A 25889-nucleotide genomic window follows, 5' to 3' on the forward strand; every position below is an offset into this window, starting at 1 on the left:
GGAGCGGTGAGGCCGGGCGTGCGGCGGGGCCATGGCGAGCGCGGCGCGGGGGCTGGGCCGGCGGGGGCTGCTGCTCCCGCTGCTCTGCGCGCTGCTGCTGGGCCCGGCCCGCGCCGCACACATCAAGAAGGCGGAGGCGGCAGCGGCGGCGCCCGGCGAGGCGCTGCGGTACCTGCACTCGGCCGAGCTGGGCGAGGCGCTGCGGGCGCTGGCGGCTGCGGCCCCCCCGGGCCTGGCGCGACTGTTCAGCATCGGCGAGTCGGTGGAGAAGCGGCCCCTGTGGGTGCTGCGCCTGACGGCGGGACAGGAGCCGGAGCGGCCCGGCGAGGAGCCCGGCGGCGCGGCCCTGCCCGGCCGGCCGCAGGTGAAGCTGGTGGGGAACATGCACGGGGACGAGCCGCTGGCGCGGCCGCTGCTGCTCCGCCTGGCGCAGGAGCTGGTGCGGGGCTGGGCCAGCGGCGAGGAGCGCATCGGCCGCCTGCTCAACACCACCGACCTCTACCTGCTGCCCAGCCTCAATCCCGACGGCTTCGAACGCGCCCGCGAAGGCGACTGCGGCGGCGGGGACGGCGCGGAGGGCGGCCGGGAGAACAGCCGCGGCCGCGACCTCAACCGCAGCTTCCCCGACCAGTTCGAGGCATCCGAGCCCGACCTGGAGCCCGTGCCCGAGGTGCGAGCCCTCATCGCCTGGATGCGCCGCAACAAGTGAGTGCGGCCCGGCTCGGCCTCTGTCCGCTTCCCCCCTGGCCGGCATGGTCGGCCCCGTGCTCCGGGAAAGGGGAGACCCGCGGTTCTGCTCCCTGGGAGCTTCACCATGTTCCCAGCCTTTCCTAGTGCTTCCTAGCAGGCTGGAAGGGGGAAAGCCATTTCCCCCCTTGCTTCTCCCCAGCCTGCCTCCTGTGCTGAGTTGGCCCTTTATCACAGCCAGGGACAGCCCTGCACCCAGTGACCGGGCTGTAACGCGGATGCTGGCCAGTGTGTGCGGGAGAGCGGTTCAGTAGCTGCAGTTTGCTGGGCACTTGCCAGGGAGCCACGCTAGCCCCACTGGGCACAACCCGTGCCCTGCACGCACCCTGGCCTCCGTGGCCATCTGCGCGTCTCCCTTCTCTGGGAGCCCGCAGCTGGAAACTTCTGCTCGTCCACTTCATCTTGAGCTCGTCTGTGGGTCTTGCCCTTGGGGCTGATAATGCTTTCACCATGAGCTGCGGGATGCTTGAAATATTTGGGGTTAAGTGTATAGTTGGTCTGTGTACAAACACATTAACAGAGATTTGTCTTGTACAGGGCTTCCCCCATCTTTGTGTTTCATGGAAAGTTCCCTGGATTTAGCAATAATGGTCTGTGCAGCAGCGTTTCCAAATACAGGGCCTGCTCCTGCGGCACTTTTCCCCTTCTGTGCTGTTGAAGCATGCAGGACCGGGCCTTCAGCTCTCACCATCCAAGGGCAGAACGGTGGGAAGCTGCTGTGACCGGAGTGGGGCAGCCCGGAAGGGGAGACGGTGTCTGTGGAGCCCAGCCCCGCTTTGTGACCCTGGGACAGCCCTAGAAATCGCAGTGGCCATGCTGGGCATTTTCTCTTCATTTGCTGTGTGTTCTTCTTTAGACAACTGTGGAAGGTCCAAACCAGTAAGGTCAACACAAACAGCCATGTGAAGTTGTGCAGAGAAATCCAGAGTGTAAAGTCTGATCGGATATGAGCAACACACTGAACTGTGGCCCTTCTCCCAAACTGGGGATAGAGAGAGAAACGCATAAGGGATGGCTGGTGGCCACAGTGCGCTGTGGGGCTGTTGGTTGGATCCAACCATCACACACAATGTTCAAATTTGCCTAATGTTTGCTCAGTTTCAGGGAACAAAATTTGCTTGGACAAACTACTAAAATTTGGTGGACGATGGTGGCTGTAGGGATTATTGCTCTAGAGGAATTTCATGAACTGCACCAGTCATTGCTTGTCCTCAGAATAGTTTAGGACAACTCTGATGCAACGGTTTGCACCAAAATCCCTCCTGACTTGGTTCAGCTCAAAATTGGTTGCTAGGGGAATTCTTGCACATTCTTAATATCATTTTGAAAATTCCTTGTGCTTTTTATTTTTTGCAAGTGTTTGAGGTGGGCTTTGCGTGTGAGCCAGGGTGAAATGGGAAGAACATGGTGCTCTGTGCATGCCTCTGCCTGGCAGCACCAGTTAATGCTGGTACAATTGTTAGGCTAACATAGCCACTGTTAGAAAAATGGATGGGTAAACACAACTGTTTGATTAAAAGAAGAGATAGTGAGTGTAATGCAATTTGTGTGTGCTATTTTAAGCAAGGCAAAAGTATTGGTCACATTACCTCTGCTCGGAAACTAAATCCTGTTTGACTGAGGGAGGAGAGCAATTTTTCCTCTCAGTGCTGTATTTGATGAAAAGAGGAAGAGCAGAGACAATTACCTTTGGAATTCATTGAAATGCTTATGCTGCCTGTGATCAAATTAAAGTGTGATGTAGGGCATGCCGTGCTATATTTTCTGACTTGGCTTTTTAACTGCTCTGTCCCACATCCAGATTTAATTTTTGCAAGTCAGTTCTGTTGTACATACCAAGTGTTGCTCAGAGCTTGACGAAGAGCCGTGTACATCGCTTTATGCACAGGCCTCTGCTTGTCTGTCATCACATTTGAGGATTTTATCTTAGTCTGCAGCATGAAACTTGCTACATCACCATTAATGCCAGATGTCAGTTTGGGGGGAGAATAAACCCATCCTGAGAGTTGGTTTATTGCAAAAATCTGCTGACTTCCCACTGTGCTCCCCCTTGGATGCTGTTCAGACCCACTGACAGTCCTGCTCACTGTGTCAGAGGTTGGTGTTAATACGAGGGGATGTGTCTCCCAGGACAGCGTGTCTTTTTGTCCAACAGTAGCCTACTTGGTGTCAGACAAGTGTGTATCTGTTAAGTAGCCTTGCTGTAGTTGCAGCTCCACAGGCTGGTGGAGCAGGGTCTGATTGTTTCCTCTTCCAAAACCACGTTACTGCTGGGCAGCTTGTTCAGTGCACACATTTTGCTTCGTTGATCCAAATAGAGTTTGGAGGCTGCTCAGAACACATTTTGGGTGGGAAGGCAGCAGAATAACTGGTTGGATGGCTGTAGCTGACTTCCTGTTGCAATTGTTCCAGTATGACCCTTTTTTTTCCCCCTTTTCTTCTCCTTTCCAACCTCAGGTTTCTGCTCTCTGGCAATCTGCATGGTGGCTCAGTAGTTGCAAGCTATCCCTATGATGACTCTCCCACACACAAGCCCACAGGAGTCTACAGTAAATCAGCTGATGACGAAGTGTTCAAATATTTGGCCAAAGCTTATGCGTCACATCACCCCATCATGAGAACTGGCAAACCCAATTGCCCTGGCGAGGAGGGAGAGACCTTCCAAGATGGTATCACAAACGGGGCCCAGTGGTATGATGTAGAAGGTAAGTTGTGGTGGCGAATTGCTCTAACAGAGTGTCTGACAGCTTCTTGTTCCCCCTGGGAGGTTGACATCCAAACCTGTGGTGATTATCACAGAGGAAAGGACGGTGGGTGAAGTGATATTTTTAGCTTTGAATGTGTTCTAGCAGCTTCAAATGAAGGAAAGCGGCATCACAGGCACACCAGTAAGTGCCTGATGAATCACAGCTTGGGAGATGTTCATAGGGAAGAGATCACAGCAGACTGGAGGGCTCTTCCTGACCTTGTTAGATGATGGAGAGTTACCCTGTGTGCGGGAGGGTTCATTTGCCAGATGAATTGTTATTGGGTCTCCAGACAGTTATTAGATTTTGATCCAGGAAAGAGGAAACTATTGGTAAAGGTATTAAACTAATTCTAATATTCTATGAGGTTTTTTAACCTCCAAACTTGTAAATTTGTAACTGATTATAGAATAGCCTGCTGTAAAACTACGTGAAATGATTTAAATGCATGCTCTGAGCTAACTTAGCTGCCCTTGCTGGGGAAGCTGGCTGCTCTGCTGTTAGACCTGTGCAGATGGCAACAACCAGCACGGCCCGTTCTCATCCGCCAGTGCAGCAGGATCTAGAAGGGATCCAAAGTTCGGTCTGCTGGGGCTTCTAGTAGAGCTCCCATTCCCTCTATCAGGCAGCTGCTTTGGAGGTGATCTAAATATAAGCAAATTACCGCCCAGTGCCCCCACTCTGTTTATGTGAAGGTGTCTGGCTTGGCTCAGCCGCGCAGTGGGCTGCTCTGTGTGCGTTGGTTTTGCTGAAAATGGGATTTAAATGACAGTTTATGTGATGAGATGCTCTTGTGGAAAAGACACTGTGGGCTGGCGGGAAGAGAAATCTTGGCCGTGTCATTAGAAGAAGTTACGCCACGGCCGTGCCCCCTCAGCGGATGTTGTACAACCGTGGCCTCGCCAGACAGCGCAGAAACTTCTGCGGTGAGGACACAACCAAAACCTTGCATAAATGCTGCGGAGAAGTTGCTTTGGTTTGCTCTGCTTTCCCTTGTGCTAGGGCTGAGGGATGATGTGCTGAGCAAGCGGTGCCATCCAATGTTGTTTATCTTTGAGAGCTTACTACTTAACAAATTCTAATAACAAAGTGTCTTTCCAAAACAAAGGCTTCAGGTCTGCCTCCTTTCTTAACCCTGCATCCACCTTGCTTGGGAATGAGGGAGAGAGATCCATTATTGGGCCTGAACACATCACTTCGGTGCTGGAGGAGGAAGTCTCGATTTCAGCGGTGGCTGAATCATTCCCCAGGATTTCACTGGTCAAATAAGATGCCGTGTTTAAACAAGATGTGGGTTTTATCTCTTTCTTTAGCAGCTGTGTCCTTCCCTCCGCCCTGCCGAGCGCACCAGCCCTGGTGTTTGCTGGCTCAAGGTTCACTCTGCTGCTATGAAAAGTCCAGCAGGAGAAAAGTTTGTGTAGTCTGGTGAATTTGTTTGTGAGGGAACAGGATATCCTGGATGATCTGTGCTGCCGTGTTCTGGTGGCAGTTGTTACCGGCAAACATGTCAGCCGGGAGGTTTGTCAGCTGCAGCTCTAAGGTTTTCTGGCCTCGTAAAGAAGTGGGATGAGTGCTTTGAAGGGAAGGTGGTTCCAGAGCTTTGGACCTGTGTTCCCCTGCCCGCAGGGAGATGCATTTTTTGCTGCAGCATTAACTTCTTCATCCTCCTGCGAGGATGTGAGACCTGGCTAGTGGCCTTTGGGGTCACCTTTGCCTTGCCAGTGAGCAGAGCAGAGGTTTCACCTACTTTCCTTTCACAGGAAACAGCGAGGTGTGAAATGAAAACCAGTTTGCTCGGTGCTGCTATCGCTGTGGTTTATCTTATGTGCAATAGCCTCCAGCTTCTGTGACAAGCCACGATCTTGGGCTCAGCGCTGAGGGCTCTGGGCGATTCGGAGGCAGGTTCATAGGGAGCACCCACTGACACCGGCCCTCAGAATGGAGCATTGCTGAGGCTGGCACACCTGTGTGTTTTTTCCCCAAAGTGGTAATTTATATCTTATTGCTGTTGAAGTTGCACACGTGGAGGATGATGGCAGCCCTTGGAGCACCTCCAGCGCTGAGGAGTTCACATAGAGCGTTACTTGCGGGAAGGGCATGGGTGAACTAACAGATATCGCTGAGGCCAGTGCATGTGTATGTTGATTCTGCATGAAGTTACTGTGTCCCGTTGGGGTTTTAGGTGTTAACATTAGTTTTTAGTGGTGGATGAAGGGGAGTCAATTGTATTCTGCGTATGACAGAAGCAGCAAAACCATCAGGATGGCTGTATTGAGTCATCTGGATCGCTCAGCTCTGCGCCAAGATCTGCTGAGGTTTGTTCTCGGACCGGGAGACCTTTCCCAGTGATTGCAGAATTTAAATGTGTGGTAAAATGGGGCTGGGGAAACCCCAGTACCCTGTGGGAGCTCCGGGCTGGGCTCCAGAGAACGAGAGCACACGGTTCTGTGAACGGTGCAGGACGTGTGCTTGTGACCTGTTGATCAGGTTGTGCCAGGAGAGACCGTGAAGGCTGCATGTGAAGTAAAGCCAGGAAAAACAAAGAACTGAGAACATGATGTCTCAACAGGTGGGAATTTTCCTGCCACATTTTATCATGTGAAATCAAACATGCTGGAAAGCAAACGGCCTCATTGTCCTGGAGTTACCAGTTCAGGTTTATCCTGGTGCCAGACCCCATTAACTTTGATTTGAGTTTGCAAACAAACTCTTACGTGTGTCAAACCGAGGTGGCAAGTACAAACCACTGTGGTAATTGTTAAGGTCAAATGTGTGCAGGGGAAGATGGATCTCCGCCAGATGGCTGAATTTGGCTTCTTTATTCCAGCTGCTATAGATAAGCACAGCTGTGATGGGGATGCTTTTTAGAGGCTATCTCTGGTGTGCATGCTCTTACTCTTCCTTCCTTTTTAACCTCTTGGGGTTTTAACTACCAAGTGACTGGTTCAGATCAAGAAAATACGTGCAAGTCTGGGCTGGTGTATGGTCCAGGTGATGCCTGGAAAGCAGTTAAGACACTGTTTAAGCCTTACCTGTGGGAAGGACACGCTTGCCTTTGTTTTGTAAAGAGACAAATTCGGAAGTTGAATTCAACATAATGTACAACAGGGTATGTTGTGGGCAGCCTTGGACAGTCTTGTTGTTATTTGCAATCCCTTACTAAAAGTTCTTTTCCTTACTGGTTTGACTGTGATGTCCAAGTGTTTGAGGTGTTTCTGGTGTCAATCGGAAGGTGCTTCTCAGGTTGAAAGTGGATTTATGTTACGTGTGTGCTTACTAGGGTGTTTTAACTGTGGTTACTGACCACACTGAGCTGCCGAACAGCTTTCAGTGGCATCAGACTCAGAGCGGTTAAAATGAGTGCTGAGAACAGCGGGTGCTCATGGCATCGCTGGGGTGGCTTCTGCTTCCTGGGCATGGCAGCAGGAGATTGCACAGTGAGAGCTCTGGTACAAGTTTTCAGCTCTGTCTTTCTGGGATATGCACAGTTTGCTGCCCTTTTGTGTTTGTGTGAAATTCTGGTTGCAGATTTTTCTGTCTTCTTGCGAACAGTATTGGCTTGATGGTTCGAGGGTCTGATGCTTCTTTTCACACCTAATGTGAACTGCTGGGTGGTGGTGCAGCTCCTGGGGCCACCCTGCCCTCTTCTTATCGCCCCGAGAAGGCTGCAGGGCTGTGCGCTGCAGCTCTGGGAGCTGGAGCATGAAACCTCACCTCCTCTGAGTTTTATTGAGTGCAGATTAATGGACCAAAACATTCTCTGGCTGCTGCTGGTGCTCACCCTGGTCTCATGCTACGAGACAATCGGTTCTGTCCACAGAATAAGCCACTTGTGCCACGTATTTAATCACGTCTCTAGCTTGCTTTGTGCTGTCTGCTCCCTCTGCAGAGCAGACAGGACCGTTTCTCTGCTTTAACTTAGCTGCAGGTCTCTTATCTCCTAATGTCTGCTCCAGTGAGAGCTGGAATTGAAAAGGTTTCTGCAGAATGCAGTTTGAAAATATTCCTGGCTGGCCTGGAAGGCCTCTCTTGGCATGTGCTCTATTTATGGTATCTGGATCCCCAGGCTTGACTCTAGAGAGCTGCGTTCTCTGCCTGCCGTGGAGCCTGGCGGGGAGCAGCGGGAGGCTCGTCCGCCTGAAACTCTGCAGCACTTGTGCTGCAAGAGCTCCGGGATCCTTGCCCAAAGTGCAGTCCCGACGCTCAAGGAGTGGGATGGAGCAAGAGGGAGATTTGTTCTGAGCATTTTTGTGACCTGCTGCAAGCTGGGGACTGACTTGCTGTGGCTGTAGGCTGCTCACTTTTGCATTGCTTTCCTCACCGGTAAAATAGATGTGATGCTTCGTTGGAAGAATGAAGCTTTAACAGTGCGGGCTGAAAGACACCCTGTGATTAAAAAAATGCTGGAATAAATCCTGCAAGTTATCCCAGATATTACCCAAACAGACAGGTAGAGTAGAAGCACTGTAGTCTGACAGTCCTCTGCCTTGGGTGTGCTTTATCTGCTCTGCTCCTTGAAGATATTGCTCTGCTAAGGGTAGGCTGCCTGTAAGTCTCTCTTTACACCTCCAGATCTTCTGCACAGCCAGGAGAGGCTGTGCAGATGGTATATGGAAAAATATGTAATTCCATATGCTGTAAAAATAACTGTCCTGCTCTGCAGTGGGGCCGTGTGAAGGCCAAATATGTGCAGCGGATAGAATCTGAGTTTTCAATCATGCAATGGACTACTTTCTCAAAGAGACAGTTTTACCAAAATTGATGTAGCAAGCTCTGATTTAGTCCGTTGCTGCTCTATTATGGGTGAGCATCTGTCCTAAATTTCCTTGAGTGGCAGATGAAGCACTAAATATGCTTCATAATGGCTCCGGTTTACGTATGGGTGTTTTCAAATGCATTAGCGTCCTGCTATGAACAGATGGTTATAGGCTGGCAAATTGTTTCACTCTGCCTGGTGTTTACTGGTGAGAGAGCAGCCCGCTGTGGGTTATTTTTCTGAGCCTGGTAACAGGAGCTGAATAAAACCGAGTATGTATCAGATTTGCAGGCCTTGTTCCTCTAACCTCTTGAACAGAGTTGGAGAGTTTTAAAGCCCTCAAATGCTTTTTGGCTCCTTGTGCTGGACAGAAAGGTCTCTTTCCTGTTTTGATCGCAGCCCGTGCACAAGCTGCAATGCTCTTTCTGGTGGCAAGTGACGTTTGATTCATCACAACAAAAGCTTCATGTTCCCTTGGCAGGAGGCTCCCGGAAGAATTGAGAGGAACTGGGACGTCTTTGATGTGGTACCATCCCACATACATTCCCAGGGGTCTGTTCTAAATCCTACGTTATGCTGTCAGTCCATTTCCACGTTACCCCGGTGTGGTGGGGCTACTAAATTCAGAGCAGCGATCCCAGGACGGTGAATGCTCACAGCCACCACATTGGTTAAAGACTCCTCTGCTTGTCGAAGCGCTGCTGATAGCTTTTCCTGGCTGTGCATTAACACAGCCGCTGCAAATGCCAGGGAGCGGATTTGCCTCATGGGGCTGCCGAGCTCATCCAGGAGGGACCCCCTGCCTGTGCCCAGTGTCTGGGTGACACTGGTGGCAGTTGTTCAGTCTTTGGGCCGAGTGGTCTCAGGTGCTGCTGTGCAGGTTGGGAAGTGGTGGCCAAGGCCGTGGCACACCCGTCTGTCCAGGTTGTAACTGAATAAGGTTGTGTAACCCAAAAGATACCATCAGTATGCATAAAACTTATTGTGGTACATTTTCCATACTGACACAGCAGCCTGATTTGCTGGTGGTGGTGGGAACGATCCTCTCATGTGGCCATGACATCTGGCTACAGTCATGTGGTGGGATATGTCAGGGTGACTCCCAAACCTGTTTCGCAGACTTGTGGTGGTTTTGGAATGTCCTTTTTACTATTGAAGACTCCCGTGAATGTTTAGAGGGCTGAACATTTGCAGTCTTCAGCAGCATGCTGGAGTCTGAGCTCCAGATCCTGAGTGTTGATACCTGCAGAGCTCACATCCTGCTGGTACATTATTCATTCCTGTTTGAGAAACAGGTTTGCTTGCTGAGGGTTGGACGTAAACTTCAGCAAATGGGGTCAGGACACTTGCTGGAACAAGGTGACATTTTTGTTCCATAGCAGTGCCTGTGGTTTCTCTGAAGAATGGCAAGATGAGCTTAATGCTGGGAAATAACTGTGTGCAATCCTGTTTTGTGGTGCTCATGGAGGGTTGGTTGGTTTAATGCTAAGCTAGCAAGCTGTCCCCAGGTGCTGCAACATCCTTAAATTAATTGAGACTCCTGCCTTAAAGAGGAAATGTGGGACTTGGCTGGTGACTTGGCTGCAGGGCTCAGGGAAAAGAGCAGGTTTCCCAGGTGGACAGATCTGTGTCCTGTTCTCTTGTGGGACGTGGCTGCGATGGGGTCACAGGAGTCCTCAGCAGTGAGGGAGGTGTCACTGCCCTCCCAGATCCGAGGAGAGTTTCCTGAAGGTGACTTGGACTTGCTGCAGCTCTTTGCATGCTGTCACCATATCAGATCTTGCCAGACTTTCTGCTCTAAAGCAAATTGAGACTTTCAGATAAGGAGTTGGAGGAAAGGAGCAGCCTGAGGGTGCAGAGAATGGGAAGCATTGGCCTTGAGTTTTGCTGAGGGTTTTTGGGAGAACAGCTGTGTGGTCCTTGAAACTTTCGACATGCAGATTCAAGCTGCCACCTCCCAGCTTGATAGTCTGCTGTGTTCCTTTGTGTCTGAGGCTTGAAGCTCATTTTGGGTAGATTAATGTCTCTTGCAGAAAAAACCTCACAAATCTAAAGGTGGCTTGGAGTGCACAGCAAAAGGACTTGGCAGCAGTAATGTTCAAACTCCAGTGTGCCTGCCCTGGCCCCCTGGATTTGTAGTGTCTGGAAAATGTCTTCCCAGTGAGATGAACCCTTATGGATTTCCAAGTGCTGTGCTGCCGAGTTCAGCTGGCAGAGCAGTGAGACAAAAGGGACTGTCATCTCTGAGCTGCCTGTGGCTGATTTGAGCGACCCAGCGTGCTGGTTACTGGGAGAAACAGAGCTCGGTTTCCCCCAGCACCGGTGCTCACCGCAATCTGATCTGACTTTTCTCCTCAGGTTGTTCACTCAGGAGCTAGGACAGCATCGTGGTGACATGCCAGGAGGGCTGAAGGACAGGGAAAAATGTGCATCGCATAGCGGGATGTCTGTGTGTTGCTCTTAAGACATGTCTCTGCCTTGTTTTCTCAGGGGGGATGCAGGATTACAACTACGTGTGGGCCAACTGCTTTGAGATCACGTTGGAGCTGTCCTGCTGCAAATATCCACCGACCTCCGAGCTTCAGCAGGAGTGGGAGAACAACCGGGAGTCTCTCCTTGCTTTCATCGAGAAGGTGGTTTGGGCTGTGACGGGGTGTGGGGGCAGTGGCTGTAAAACCCGCGTGTCCACGGTGGGCTGAGAGCACCACGTTCAGCTGCTCCTGTGGCTTTGTTTGCTGCGTGTGGTGACACAACTGCTGCCGTTGCCGTGCAGAGGTCTGTGGCTACAAAGCTGCTGTGTATCTCTGTGGTTTCGCCACAGTTCCCACATCCTCCACGACAGCGGAACTCCGCTCAGAGGGGCCTCGTGGGGTGCGGTGTTAAACAGAGAGACCGATCAGTGCAGTTCTCACCGAGTGATGCAGCGTACCTGTGTGTCCTCCATGCTGTGAACCTTCAAAAGCATCAACATTGCTGAGACCTTGGCTTGCAGAGTCCTCTGCCAGGCTGTCTCCCATGTATGAGTTGAGTAGGTGACAGTGTCTTCAGCCAATCTCTTGCATTGTTTTCCTCAGGTCCACATCGGTGTGAAAGGCTTTGTGAGGGATGCAGTCACTGGAGATGGCCTGGAGAATGCGACCATTGTTGTTGCTGGTATTGCTCATAACATCACAGCAGGGAAATTTGGGGATTACCACCGACTGCTTGTGCCTGGGACCTACAACGTGACCGCAGTTGTAATGGGGTAATGTCTCTGGGGCAGCCTGTGTCCATACTGCCAACCGCTCATGTTCCTTCACTTGATTTCTTTCCCCAAACCATCTTGTTGTGTATTTAAGGGGCTTGTCTGGAAGCTGCAGCAGTAAAGGACTCCAGCTTAGAGCTGCAACTGTGTTTGTTCACCCCGTGCCCTGCTGCAGCAGGGTGCTGGTGGATGCACAGCATTTCTGTCACCTTTGATTGCTTGTATCAACCTACATCTTCTTGGACAAAGGAAGGCAGTGGAGTAGAGTCACCTCGGTCAGAGTTTGTGTTGTCTCAAGTCTGGGTGTGAACGTGGAGCTTGCCCCTAGGCCAGCCCTGTGTTACACTGTGGCTTCTTCTGCTGTAAGCAGGAGCATTTGCCTCTGTGACAGAGCAAGGACAGCAGCCCAGTTGGGTCTGGGGGCACTGGGATGAGTCCAGTCAACTTGTTCACTGGTGCATCTCTCACATAGTCATTGATATCCCAGTACGTTTGGGCTGGGAGGGGTAGGCTGGAGTGGTGTAGAGGCTGCAGGGAGTTTTGGTGTCTGTTCTGCAGAGGCTCCTTGCTAAAACAACTTGTTTTTTTTTCACAGTTACACACCAGTGACTAAAGAGAACATCGAGGTGAAGGAAGGAGCTGCAACAGAAGTGGATTTCTCCTTGCAGCCAGTTGTCATGCCACTAGGCCTTAACGTCACACAGTTCACAGCAACGCCTGCTCCTGTCTCTACCGTCACCCCCACCCCTGTGCCCGCAGAACCCCCAAGCCCAACCTCTCTCCATCAACCCGTCCAACCTGTGGACTTCCGCCACCATCACTTCTCAGACATGGAGATCTTTCTGCGGCGATACGCCAGCGAGTACCCCAACATAACCCGGCTCTACTCTGTGGGCAAGTCGGTGGAGCTGCGTGAGCTCTATGTCATGGAGATCTCAGACAACCCTGGCAACCATGAACCAGGTAATGTGGGAAATGCTGCCTGAGAGAGTAACGCTCAGGGTACTGAGATGTCTCCAAGCTTTAATGTAGTGTTTATAATTGCCTCTCTGGTGTGGCCATGTGTCTGCAGGTGAGCCAGAGTTCAAGTACATCGGTAACATGCATGGGAATGAAGTTGTGGGGCGAGAACTTCTCCTGAACCTCATTGAGTACCTCTGCAAGAACTTTGGCACAGACCCTGAGGTGACCGACCTGGTCCAGAGCACACGGATCCACATCATGCCATCCATGAACCCCGATGGCTATGAGAAGTCCCAGGAAGGTATTGCTGTCTGTGCTGAAACATCTGTGGGGTTTCTAGCTCTGAGAACAAGCCTTTGGGTTCAGGGCACCTCTCTGAGAAATCTGGAAGCTTTGCTGGAGCAGAGTCGCTCTTGACACTGGGAGGCTGGCAAAAAGGTTTGTGTGCTATGGCATGAGTTGGCAGACGCCGCATCGCATGGTGCAGGCAGCCAACTGATGCTTGAAGCTCTTGAAAGAGCTCTGGCACTTCAGCAGCGCTATATGCTGCCCCTGTGTGGGTCCCCTTATGGTTTGTGGCTATCCAAAGGCTTATTTTAAAAAAAAGACATTCCTTTGACACAGCTCATACTTGTTGTGCTTTGGTCCATGCTCTTAATAACATGTGATGTGGGAGCCAGGCTGTCTGCAGAGCGCTTGTCCAAGGATAATATAGACTTTTATCATGATGTTGAAATTGGCAAAAACATCCTTCAGGGAAGTCCTTAAAACCGCGTGGCTCTTGCAGATTGGCAGGGCAGAGTCTGTCCGGAACGATTTTCTGGAAGCAGAGCTCTTGCTTGGGTTTAACAAAGAACTTGTCTGGCTGGTTTGAGAAGGGGAGCTCTGAGGTTTCTGCGGTTGTGACATCCGGCTGCTGGGATTGTTCACGGTTCGCTGCCTTTCTGCGAGTTGTGGTCTGACTGGCACTGAGAACCTGTGCAAACAGCCGCTGAAAGGGCCCTCGAACATCTCTGGGCACAGAGCAGTGTGGGTGTCCCCTGTAGGAAACCAGCACTGTTGTGCTTTCTGCTCTCTTCCATTAATTGATAGTTGTAAGCTCTGTAGTTCAGTGCAGGGGCTTCATCCTCTTAAGTGGGAACTCGCACAGGGCTCAAGCTTAAACTTGTGTTTAATTTTCAGGAGACAGAGGAGGTACTGTTGGCAGAAACAACAGCAACAACTACGACCTGAATCGGAACTTCCCAGATCAGTTCTTCCATGTGGTAGACCCTCCACAGCCAGAAACTCTTGCTGTCATGACCTGGTTGAAGACGTACCCGTTTGTGCTCTCCGCAAACCTGCACGGAGGTACGGCAGCCAGACCGAGCTCTTTCCTTTGCACCGAGGTTCGAGGGGTGGGAGTTTGCAGGACCATCTCCACGGTGTTCCAGACGTGAACTGAGGAGCTCTCACAGAGCTCTCTGCCCCGGCATTGCTGCGGAATGGCCAGGTTCCTGTAACGGGGGTAAAGCCATTTCCAAAGGGCACAATGAGTAAACCAAACCTTTTGTTCGTGCTGCTGGAAGACTGATCAGAAGCTGGAAACAAAAGTTGAAAAGTGTGTCCCCAAGCTCATTTGTAGGGTGTGTAAGAGGTTTCTGGGAGGATCACAACCACTTCTCTGAAGGGAGTACATGCGTTGGGGAGTAGTTGGCTTGTTGCCTGTTGGGAGATGGGAATGAATTGTGTCAGCAGCTGGGTCTGGGAATGTGTGCAGCGCTGTGGCTGCTGGAGTCTTTGTAGTATTTATAAAATGAAGGGAATTAGATATAATCCTGAGGGTTCCCTGCTTCAAACTGCATGGCGGAACTATGAAATTTGCTGTAATTTAATTATCTTTTTGGAGTGATCTAAATTAAGTCTCTGTATTACAGCTCATTCCCTAGACAGTTTGTCTGCTGCCTGGTAGCTGTGGTAGCTTGCAGGTGGTTGCTTTGTGTGTGTTTAATTTTGTAGAAGTGCTGTGTGTGGGTACGAGGGAGCTGGCCGGGCTCCAGTGGCGCTGGTGACTGGGGTTCCAGGATGCTATTAGTACAACTTGCTTAGGGAAAGCATCAGGAAGCCAGAGACGTTATAATCTGTCAGAGCTTGCAATAAACTCCAGAAGGCTGAAAAACTACAGCAGTTGGGCCAAGGGCACTATGCATGTTGTAGGAAATTGCTCCCCTTGCTTTCTGTCCTCTGTGAAAGCGATTACAAGGTTGTGCTCATCCCTCCTCTTTGTAAGAGCCAAACCTTTGATGTGTGGTGGCTTGTGTTCACCTTCCCAACTGGGTGGGGCCTTATCTCTTCCTGTGCTTTTGTTGTCTCTTCTAGCCACTGGGCATAATGCTTTGTTTAATGCCAAGTCTTGAGAAAGACAACACTTGGCATTCTTGGGAGAAAAGGAAAATCTTCCCCTATTAGGCTGAGAGATCACTTGGAAAGCATGCAAGTACAAGTCAAAGCTTGTTTCCCCTGCAGGTTCTCTGGTGGTTAATTACCCTTTTGATGATGATGAACAAGGAGTAGCCGTATACAGTAGATCCCCAGATGATGCTGTGTTTCAGCAGCTGGCACTTTCCTACTCCAAGGTAAAACTGTAACGGGAAATGGGCACATCCTGCTGGGTTCACTCCTGATGGCGTCGGGACCCTCGAAGGTGTGGGCGCTGTGTGCCCACGTGAACCTCTGTGTTTGGTAACCCCAAACGTGTGATTAATGTTAGAACAAAAGTGCCAGTGACTGTCAAGTGCAGAGACTCAGCTTCGTGTGTTGCATCTTGTTTTTTAGGAAAACAGAAAGATGTATCAGGGAAGCCCTTGTAAGGATATGTACCCCACCGAGTACTTCCCCCATGGCATCACTAATGGGGCTCACTGGTACAATGTTCCAGGTAAAGTAGACCTTAAATCTTTTGCAGTGTTTGTTCTCCAAGTTAATGCATGTGCAGCTTAAAGAATTTAGTCTGATCAGTCACAAACTCTGCATTGGTCAACCCAGGTTACTGCAGCTTAGGTTTCTTTTATAATCCCTGAAATAATGCACCCAGATAAAGTTATTCCTGAGGGAAGGAATTTATAATGTAGTTTTTCTGGCTATTAGCAAAATGGTTTCCTGAAATTTTACAGCAGTATACTAGCATGAAAGGTATTTACAAGAAGGATGGTTATTTGTCTACTATTCTGGCATCCCTTTGAAGACTGAGTCTTGCCCTGTGTAAAAGCCTGCTCTCTTCAGCTATAAAATGCATACTGTAGTTTGTACTTCATCTTTCTCAATCTGATATATACTTTTTGGTTTTAAGCGGTAGTACAATTGCCTTCAGGAGACCTTGTCATAACGTTTCTTACATTCCTGTTGTAGGTGGGATGCAAGACTGGAATTACTTACATACAAACTGCTTTGAAGTGACCATTGAGTTGGGCTGCGTGAAATATCCAAAAGCTGAGGACCTGCCAAAGTACTGGGAGCAGAACCGCCGATCTCTCCTCCAATTCATGAAGCAGGTGAGACACTTTGACCCCAAAATATTGTGCGAGCTGCCCCTGGGGTTTGTGTTAGATGTACGAGAACGAACAGGTTAATCTATGTGCTGAAGCAAGTGCTGCTTCCTGGCCAGGCTTGGTACCTGTTCCACAGAAACCATCCCCATTGGAACATGTCTCAACTCCCCTCCTCCTCAACACACCAAAAATCTATGACTCACTGATCCTTGTGGGTCCCTTCCAACTCAGGACATTCTATGATTCTATGCAAACAGCAGCCGGGTGATGGAGGTGTGGGTTTTTCATTTCCCACTACCTTGGTTTTCCCTTGCCTGGGGTGGCCTTTTTGCACTGTCCCCATCTGAGTGGGGGCTGGTGGTTGCGTTGTGCATCTGGGCCATGCAAACAAAGGTGTGGAGTGGAGAGCGATGTGGTGGCACCCTGAGGCAAACAATTGCTTATTGTACTCAGCAGGTGCTCTTTGTCCACGCCAGCTGCTGGTGAGTCTAACCTTGAAGCCTTTTGGAACGTGTTGCTCCTCTGGGAATGCTGAATGTCCTGGGCTGGGAGCTGGTGGGATGTGGGTGTCAGTGACCCCACAGCGATGTGTGGGGTGGGAAGATGAGCACGGGCTGGTGCTCAGTAGGGCTCCGGCTCTGTGCTCAGGTTCACCGCGGTGTCTGGGGATTTGTGCTGGACGCCACAGACGGAAGAGGCATTCTGAACGCCACCATCAGCGTTGCCGAGATCGACCACCCGGTGACCACGTACAAAGATGGAGACTTCTGGCGCCTCTTGGTCCAGGGGACGTACAAAATCACAGCGTCTGCCCGAGGGTGAGCGAGCCACGGCACGAGGAGCTAACAGCTGCATGAGTGACTTCCCAGTCAGGAGTAGTCCCATCGCCTCTGCCTGCAGCAGATGCAGGTGTGGGTGGTCTTCTTGCCCTCTGGCCTGGGCAAAGGCAGCAATGTGATGCTACCCTGATGTCCAAGACAGCTCACCTGGTGCTGGGGTACAATCCAAATCTTCTCTTGTTTGCAGATGGGGAAGGAGTTGATAACTTAGTGTGTTTAGGGGAAATTCTCTTGCAGGCAGCTGCTCGCAGAAATGACCTCATCACTTCAACCACTGCCAAAACCTTTGGGTTAAAGCAGTCCTGCCAGTCTGCCACGTAACCCTGCAACACCTGAGCCAAAATCAGCTCGACACCATGTTGGGCCCTGGGCTGCTCCTGGTCCTCCTTCCATTCCCATGTCCCTTAGAAATGTTCCTGCTCTTTGTTTTTATGCTTTGTGCTTTTGGGGGGAGCAGTAGCAGTCCCACACAAGCATCTAGTCAGGAAGGGGGGGTGGCTTGTTGTGTGAGGTCTTGAACCCCTGACGTCTCCTTGTGCCTTCTCTTCCCTGGGTAGGTATGATCCAGTCACTAAGACGGTGGAAGTTGGCAGCAAAGGTGGGGTGCAAGTCAACTTCACTCTTTCACGGACAGACATCAAAGTGCAGGAGGGGAAGATACCAGTCTTGAACACACCAGACACCAGCGACCCCAACGAGAAGGAGTTTGAGACCCTAATCAAAGACCTGTCTGCTGAGAACGGCCTGGAGCACCTCCTGCTCACCTCCTCGGGGGATGTCCCTCCTTACCGATACCGCCCCTACAAGGACCTCTCCGAGTTCCTCCGAGCCCTCTATCTGAACTACCCCCTCATCACCAATCTCACCAGGTGAAAACTCAAAGCAGCAGAGCTCAGCTCCTCCCCAAGCAGCAGCCCGTGGTGGGGAGGCAGTGAAATAAGGAGCAGTCAACATAGAGCAGAGATGGGGAGTGTGTTCCTCCCCTTCCCTGTGAACCCAAGTTTGATGGAGCCCCATGTACAAGGGCATGGTGGCAGAGCAGGCACTCGCAGATCCATCCGTGTGCTTTTTCCTGAGACATCGTTTTACTGGCTTAAACCTGGGGTGCTGTTGGTTCCGCAGGGGAGCCTGGCACTGACATTGTTGTCCCAAGTTTCTGCAAATACCTCTTGTTCCATACTGTTTCCTCCCTTTTCCACGTCCTTTCTGACATCCAATCTGCTAAAGAGTCCCCAGCAAGTGATCAGATTTGACTTGCACATCTCAAATGGCCTTTTTTGATTGTCTGCCTTAAGATTTTAATTCAATAGTGGGAGACACATTGCATTAGCTTGACCTGAGCCAAGGTCTCTGCCCCCCATGCAGGAGACCAGCTGTCTGCAGTCCTCTGCTTTCTTTTGTGACCGGTCACACTTATCCTCTCTCAACTTTATAAAGCACAAATCTCTTTGTCCCAGGACCTCATTTGCTTGTTGTTACCAGGCACAACATGCTCATGTGCTGTCCCTGCTGGTGCCAAGGCTGCTTTTCTGATCTGTAGCCTCTATTGTCCCTCCAGTTGCATCAGCCTGGATTGTGTTCCCTGCTTTGCTTGCCTTCAGTTTGCTAACTTAACGATGCGACTGTAGCAACAACTTCTGCGTTACTGGAAACAGGCCTGCTTTTGTCCCCCAAACTGAGTGCTTTATAAATTAATTTGATGTCCAGATGTACCTGGCTCTGAAGGAAAACAAAACAACAAAACCAAAACAAACCACCAACCAGCAAAAAACCACCAACCAAATAAAAAGCTCATCGGAAGCACAAAGGCATTTAGCAGTTCCACGTTTATGGTGATGTTATAGGCTATATAGAGATATACAAAGCATTGGACAACCTGTACATTTGAGCTAGATAGATTCTTGCGCAGATGCTTGTGTTCAAACTGATGTTCTTAGTGGATGTGGTTCAGTGCTGCTGCAGGTATCCCATGGTGAGGTTGTGTTCTGTGTGCAATGTGTGTTTGTAGCCTCATGGAGGCAGGCAGCGGTTCTTTTGCACACTGTGATTTCTCCACGAGGCTGGGCTGGGGATGCTGCTCAGTTCCCGAGCTAATGCTGTGATTTCTTATCTCTTGGCAGTTTGGGTCAGAGCGTCGAGTTCCGTCAGATCTGGTCCCTCGAAATCTCCAACAAACCAAATCAGTCTGAGCCTGAGGAGCCAAAGATCCGCTTCGTTGCCGGTATTCACGGAAATGCTCCCGTTGGTACGGAGCTGCTCCTGGCACTGGCAGAATTCCTTTGCATGAACTACAAGAAGAACGCTGCTGTTACAAAGGTGAGAAGCCAATGCGAGGGACCATCTTGGAGCCCTCCAGTTATATCTTGAGAAGTCAGTGCTCACTGGGAGAGACTTGTTTTGTTAACAGTGCCTTGTGGGTTGCGGTAATCACACATGTAATGGGGAGGTGTTGTGAAACCCATGGGCTGGTGGGAACCTCTGGCTGCTGATACCAATATAAGCAGCAGCTCCTAGGATGAGATCCAGGCAAATGAAATGTACAGAAAACGAACCCTACTAATTGCACTTCATGTACTGTTTCTCCTCCTTTTCTGCAGCTGATTGACCGAACTCGGATCGTGATTGTGCCTTCCCTGAATCCAGACGGACGTGAGGTAGCACAGGAGAGAGGCTGCACGTCGAAGATAGGCCAGACTAACGCTCACGGCAGAGATCTCGACACAGACTTCCCAAGTAAAGCAAACTAAAGCAAAGTGGTGTGTAGCGTCCCTGTAGAAATGCTGCTGTAGAACTCTCCTGTGAGCTGCTCTAGGGTTGGGTATAGTTGTTTGGTTACAGGGCTACCAGTAAAGAGAGCAGCACTCCTGTCCTAGAGCCCAGGCAGCACAGCTGCTGGGAAGCTTCCAAAGCTTGGATCTAACTTACAGATGGTAATTTGCCGTCTCTTTATCTGCAAGGAAAAGACAAAGCAGTGTTCTTTAGGAATAGTCCAGAGGTCGGACAAGGCCTAATGTATTTTTCCTGATAACTGATTTATTTCAACCCCTCATTTCTGAAAAATGCCTTCTGTTCATTCTCCCCAGAAACAGTCTCCTTTTTTTAATGCTTTTCTGGTTTCCATGTAAGTGCTTGCTGTATTCATAGCACTGTATCAGTGCTGTGCTCACCCTTCCTGCGCACAGTGTTCTCTCTGACCAGGTTGGGCTGGGATCATCCCAAGTGCTTTCTTAAGAAAATGTCGGTTCAGTGCCATTGAGAGAGCAAAACCGCACGAAATACCCTCTGCATCACAAAAATAAATAGCTTGGGCAAACAGTGATGTGTCATGTTTGTTTAGTTTAGCAGATGAATTCACCCCATGGGCAGTGTGGACTAGGTGGTCAGGTGCATCTGCTGAGATCTAACAAGTACCTTTCAATACATGCAGCAGACTTAATTTCAGACATAAACAAAGAATGTACTTCCCTTTTCTATTTGTTGTTCTGATTTACAGGCAATTACTCCCGGTACTCGGGGACACGAGAGCCTGAGACCAAAGCCATCATAGAGAACTTGATATTGAAGCAGGATTTCAGCCTCTCCGTTGCACTAGATGGAGGATCCCTGCTTGTCACTTACCCGTATGACAAACCGGAGCAGACAGGTATGACCAGCTCCTCCAGGGCCCTGCACACACCATTACCTCAGGCTGTCTCTGCAGAAGTTCATTTGACCACATGGTGTAAGAGTTTCTTGCACTGGTGGTGTTCTGTAGCCTCCTTTTGTGTTCAGCCCTTCGTATGTGGAGTTGACAGTCTATAAATAAAGCTATAAAACCTCACAGGATTCAGCCACAGATCAGAACAATTTCTGTCCCTACAACAGTATTTCAACCTTTCCTCTGTCAAAGCCGGTCTACAGTCTGCTTTTGATACCACCCCTCAGTGTCAGAGGAAATCTGGAATGCCTCTGAAACAATGTGTGTCACTGGTTAGAATGGGGTTAGAATGGGAATCTGCCTCCCCAGTGAACAAGAGTTGCAATCTCAGAGTCTCACGTTTCTCTTTATAGTGGAGAACAAAGAAACACTGAAGCATTTGGCATCTCAGTATGCAAACAACCATCCGCTGATGCATTTGGGCCAGCCAGGCTGTCCAAACAAGTCAGGTATGTTTGATTGAATCCTTTAACCCCTGTGAGCTTGTGCTGGACTCTGCTAGAGCCGATCCGTCTGACAGCTCTGTTCTTGCTCTCACAGATGAAACTATTCCTGGTGGTGTGATCCAGGGCTCCGAATGGCACAGTCACCTGGGAAGTATGAAGGTACAAGGTTTTCCATCTCTACTAAACAAGCATTAAAAAGCATATTTGTTCTGATGTCTGGACAACACTTCCCCACTTCCAGCTGCACTTTGCAAAACTTTCTAAATACCACTTATTTTATTGTAACTGTGGTTTCGGGGTTTTTTTGCAGGACTTCAGCGTTACGTTTGGTCATTGTCCTGAGATCACTGTTTATACCAGCTGCTGTTACTTCCCGAGCGCGGGGCAGCTTCCCAGCCTGTGGGCAGAGCACAGGAAATCCCTCCTCAGCATGCTGGTGGAGGTGAGCGCCCTGGGTCCGTGGGAGGAGATCCTGGCAAGGAGTGGAGGTGGTGGGGAGGGGGAGAGGAAGAGAGCGGTACAGAGAGTCTTTGTGGTTTTATTGGTGCTCTGTAATTACAGATGGTCAAAATTTAGACTGCAGGAGGAATGGCTTGAACAAAGGCAGCAAGTGACCAGGAAATGTGTTGACATGAGAGTTAAACATCTGCTCTGTTTTGGCTCTTTTGGTGGGCTGAGCAGTCCTTGCAGTATTGTGCGCTTTTATTTATTGTGGGGGATGGAGAATGGGCTGTGTTCTGAGGGGAGGATTATCCTATTTTGTTACAAATGTGCTTGGATCTGAACGTGAAGTGTTTGAAATACTTTATTTCAGGTTCATAAGGGAGTCCATGGGTTTGTCCAAGACAAGAGTGGCAAGGCAATTTCTAAAGCCACCATTGTTCTTAATGACGGTTTGAGGGTCTACACTAAAGAAGGCGGCTATTTCCATGTGCTGGTGGCTCCAGGTTTGCATAACATCAACGCCATAGCCGACGGGTACCAGCAGAAGCACGTCAAGGTATATTAATGTCTATATTTGGGATCTTCAGCCCATTCCCTGTCATATAAAAGCATCTCCAGTTTAGGCTCTGCCTTGTTGTCTGTGTTTAGCTGCCAATTATGTGCTCAAAGTAGTTGTTTTCTGCCATTATATTAACATAATGCAAGGAGAAGAATTTCCCAGGATGGCAGGGTTGTTTCAGGCAGTAGCTTTTCTTTCCATTGCGCTTGTCTTGGTGGTCCTGCCCTGCTCAGCAAGTACCTCCCTTGTCTGGACACTTAACAGAGGTCTAAGCTTTGAGACAACCTGAGCTCTCATATCTTTCTGCAGGTCTTGGTACGTCATGATGCGCCCAGCTCTGTGTTCATTGTATTTGACACGGAAAACAGGATATTTGGGCTGCCAAGGGAGCTGGTTGTAACTGTTGCAGGTAAAGTGACACTTGGAGCTTGGCTTTCTGCACTGGTTCACACTGACAATCACTCTTCACCAAACTGGAAAAGTAGCGTGAGGTCTTCAAGAGGAAAGCAAGAGATGGTTGAACGCATGATTGGCCTTGCAAACTGGTCCAACAGCCCGTGGATGTGGTGATGCTGGGCTGGCAGGTGGGAGGGAGGAAGCAGAGAGTGTTGCAGGGGTCTGAAGGTTCCAGAAGGGACGTTGAGATGCCTGCAATGGGAAGAGCCTGTTTGTGCATAGAGCTGGGACCTGGGAGATCTTGCTTCTTCCCCAAGGTTTCTTTTGGGTGGTGTGGCACCAGTTAAGCATTAAGACTTGTATATTTTTTGTGTTGAGATGGCTGTTCCTGGAGAGGGTAGAGTTTATACCCAGTAGTCTGCAGAGGAGCTCAGTGCTGCTATCATAGGCTGTGAGCACAGAAAATAAAGCCAGTGCAGCGCTGCTCTGGGAGCAGGTCTCTTGCATGGTGTGTTTTCTGTGGCCTAGGAGGAGGGAGCAGGGTCACAGTGAAGTGAGGAAAGTGGTTGTGACTGTAGAAGGGAAGCGAGTGGTGGCAAGCCCAAGTCTCTGGGTTTTGGGAACATGGCATTAACTGTAATGTCTTCTTTCTGGTAGGTGCAAGTATGTCTGCTCTGGTCCTCACCGCCTGTATCATCTGGTGTGTCTGCTCAATTAAGTCCAACAGACACAAGGATGGTTTCCACCGCCTCCGGCAGCATCACGACGATTATGAGGACGAAATCCGCATGATGTCCACCAGCTCAAAGAAATCCCTCCTGAGCCATGAATTCCAGGATGAAACGGACACTGAGGAGGAAACATTGTACTCCAGCAAACACTGACACCTCCAGGCAGGACAGGAGGTTCCCATGGACCAGACCCAGTGGTGGAGGGCGATCCCTGTGGTTCAGTTCTGAAGCATTAGCTTGTCCTCCAGAGGTGTGGGTGGCAGCTCCCGACTTCCCTCTACTGTTTGCCGTTCCTGTTGATGTGCAAATCAGTGGGAGCTGGAGGCTGGGTTTGGGCTAAGAACAGGGCTTGTTACATTTTTTGAGTCAAGATCTGGAGGTTCACATGACATTGTTTGAAAGGCAACTTAACAGGGTGGCCAGCAGAGTTCCTTGCACTTCCCCAGCATCTCACCACAGTGAGCAGATGGTGGGGAAGTGCCCCAAGACCTGCATGGGGTCATAGTTACAACACTCCAAAGCAGCTTCTCTACCTGTTTTGATTTTGTGTTTTCCACTCTGTGCTTGGGGGAAGCCAGATCCTTCACTTGACTCCACGTTCTGCAGAGCAGCCCTCGGGTAAAGACTGGTACTTGGTTCTCAGCTGCTCCCTTGGAGCTTTTCCCCACCATGAGATGCTGTGGCCTGCTCTGATCTGCAGTGGTTGTGGAGCACATCTGCTGTGTTGCTAGTTCCAGGCAGTGACTTGGTGTCCTGAAAGCTGGGGGAGAATGCATCCATTCTTGATGTGAGCTGGAGAGAGGAGTGAATGTCAGAGCTTTGGCAAACTCTTGACAAAGTTCAGTTGCTTGCCAGCTCTGCAGTAGTGCTGTTCCTGACTTCTGGGGAAGAAAACAAACTTTATCCCCATCACCCCGAGTTGCTTCTCATTTGTGTAGTAGACCTGGTGTTTGGGGTCTCATGTTAGTGTTAAAACAGCAGAATGTCTGGAACACCAGCCAAAGGTTGTTCTCAGCAAATGGATAGACTGGCTGTGGTGGATACTATAGAAAAGCAACCAGACTCCACCTGATAAAATTTCCTCTAGTCCACCACTATTCAGGAGGAAACAGTGAAATCTGACCACTGCTTTTTATTTGAGCATTATTGGAGCTGCAGGGAGAGGTCATAGGAGTATCCATGGCCCAACTTCAGTCTTAAATTTTGAAGAAAAGCCGCACTATTTGCCATTGTCCACCTCATACTATTTAGTGATCAGAGCACTTTGGAAACACCCCTTTCGTCAAGCTCTGGTGATGGTGGGCAGCAAAACAGCCTGCTGGCTTGGCTCTGCTCTGCTACTGCAGTATCGCTGAAGTCTGTAGCAAGAGCTCCACCTGCTTGTGTGTCTGCGATTGTGTCCACTGCTGCTGGGGCCGGGCAAGGCGTGAGGAAAGGCTGAACCGCTGTGCTGAAAGAGAAGGGAAAAGCAGCCAAATTCTGTTTCATAGCAGAAGGGTGGAGAGAGGAGCCACAGCGTGTGTCCCCAAGACACATTAGTTTGGTGTGGGTGTCCAGAAGGGAAGAATGGCTGAAACGTTTCATTTCTAAAGCCTCTATATGCATCTCTGACATACCTGTGTGCTCTGGGCAGAAGGCTGGGGTTAGAATAGGCACTTATTTTCTTGCTGCTCATTTTCTTTTTGAATTCTTGCCCCACTGACCTGGAGCCTGGTGCAGCAATGTCTTGGGGATCTCGTTTGCCCTGAGCTGATCTGTTCTCCAGCAGCCCTGGGAGATGAACGAGTGAAACCTGCGTGTGGTGTCTCTGGGCAGTGTTTGCAGCCAAACGTCTGGCGGGGTCTGTGCTGCCGGGCTCTGACCTGGTCTCCTCTCGGGGAAAAGCACAGCAGGTTCCCCCGTTGACAGCTCTCGGGCCATGGCACCCGGGGCAGGAGCTGTTCCTCACCTCTGCGTGGGGTAGATGCCATTCCCAAACATCCCTGTGGCTGTGCTGCCGTGCTCATCGTCTCAGCTGAATTTGTGCAGCTATTTGGAGGGACAAAGATAACCCTTACACACCAGTACACCGTACTCCCTCTTCCACAGGAAATTATATTGCAAAAAACGTAAGATCTGGTTGGGGAGGTGTGCTGAGAACAGGGAGGTGAGGCTGTGCCCTAATCTCTGAACTTTTCCTGCTTCTGAGGGCTCTAACAAGACACACATCTTGGGGTTTATATTAAAGTTGAGTTTGCAAACAGCTCTTGGGGCTCTGGGCTTCGTTCATCCTGGCAGCAGGTGATGGACCGGGCTGGCCTTGCTTTGTCCCACTAGCAATAGATCTCGTTAGGAATCGGCCCTTTCCCTCTGCGAGTGCATTTTGCAATTAGTGTGGAGTAGCCGCATCTTTTTAAAGTGAGTGGATTTGAGATGTTTTGCAAGTGTGTGAGACTTTTCTACGAGCAGGACCCACTGGGGTGTCTGGCTCTCGCTCCATTAGCGCCGGGGCCGTTTGTCGCCGGTGTCCCGAAGGCAGAAACAGCCTCCCCTTGTCCTTTGTCTGCCTGTCCATCCGTCCATGCGCAGGCGCTCCTGTCCCGGTTCTGGCAAGGAGCCGGTCCCCTGCGGGTGCTTGTTCCCGGAGCGTGTCGGTCCGTGCACTGTGCCTTCAAATGTACATTTTTAAAAGGGACTTGAATCTCCTGGCGGCGGGACGGGGCGGCGGGAGGCTCTGCCCTCAGCCGGCCTCTGTTTTTTACCTGTATACCGAGATCCAATAATCTGTATAAAACTATTTTGATGTCCACCTGG

General features: G+C 50.2%; 1 protein-coding gene across 1 annotated transcript; it reads left to right on the top strand.

Moving 5' to 3' along the window:
- On the top strand, positions 1–25884 carry CPD (carboxypeptidase D). The gene is made up of 21 exons (XM_065852845.2): positions 1–705; positions 3205–3452; positions 10741–10883; positions 11325–11494; positions 12090–12457; positions 12567–12758; positions 13640–13807; positions 14963–15072; positions 15272–15374; positions 15845–15987; positions 16633–16802; positions 17381–17692; positions 18944–19139; positions 19421–19556; positions 20317–20466; positions 20874–20969; positions 21061–21125; positions 21277–21408; positions 21781–21966; positions 22279–22378; positions 23023–25884. Exons 1-21 carry the CDS (start codon positions 32–34, stop codon positions 23247–23249), a joined length of 4089 nt encoding a protein of 1362 aa, XP_065708917.1. The 5' UTR covers positions 1–31; the 3' UTR covers positions 23250–25884.
- The last annotated feature ends 5 nt before the right edge of the window (positions 25885–25889 follow it).

Source organism: Patagioenas fasciata, chromosome 19, assembly GCF_037038585.1.
Source record: "Patagioenas fasciata isolate bPatFas1 chromosome 19, bPatFas1.hap1, whole genome shotgun sequence".
NCBI lineage: Eukaryota > Metazoa > Chordata > Aves > Columbiformes > Columbidae > Patagioenas > Patagioenas fasciata.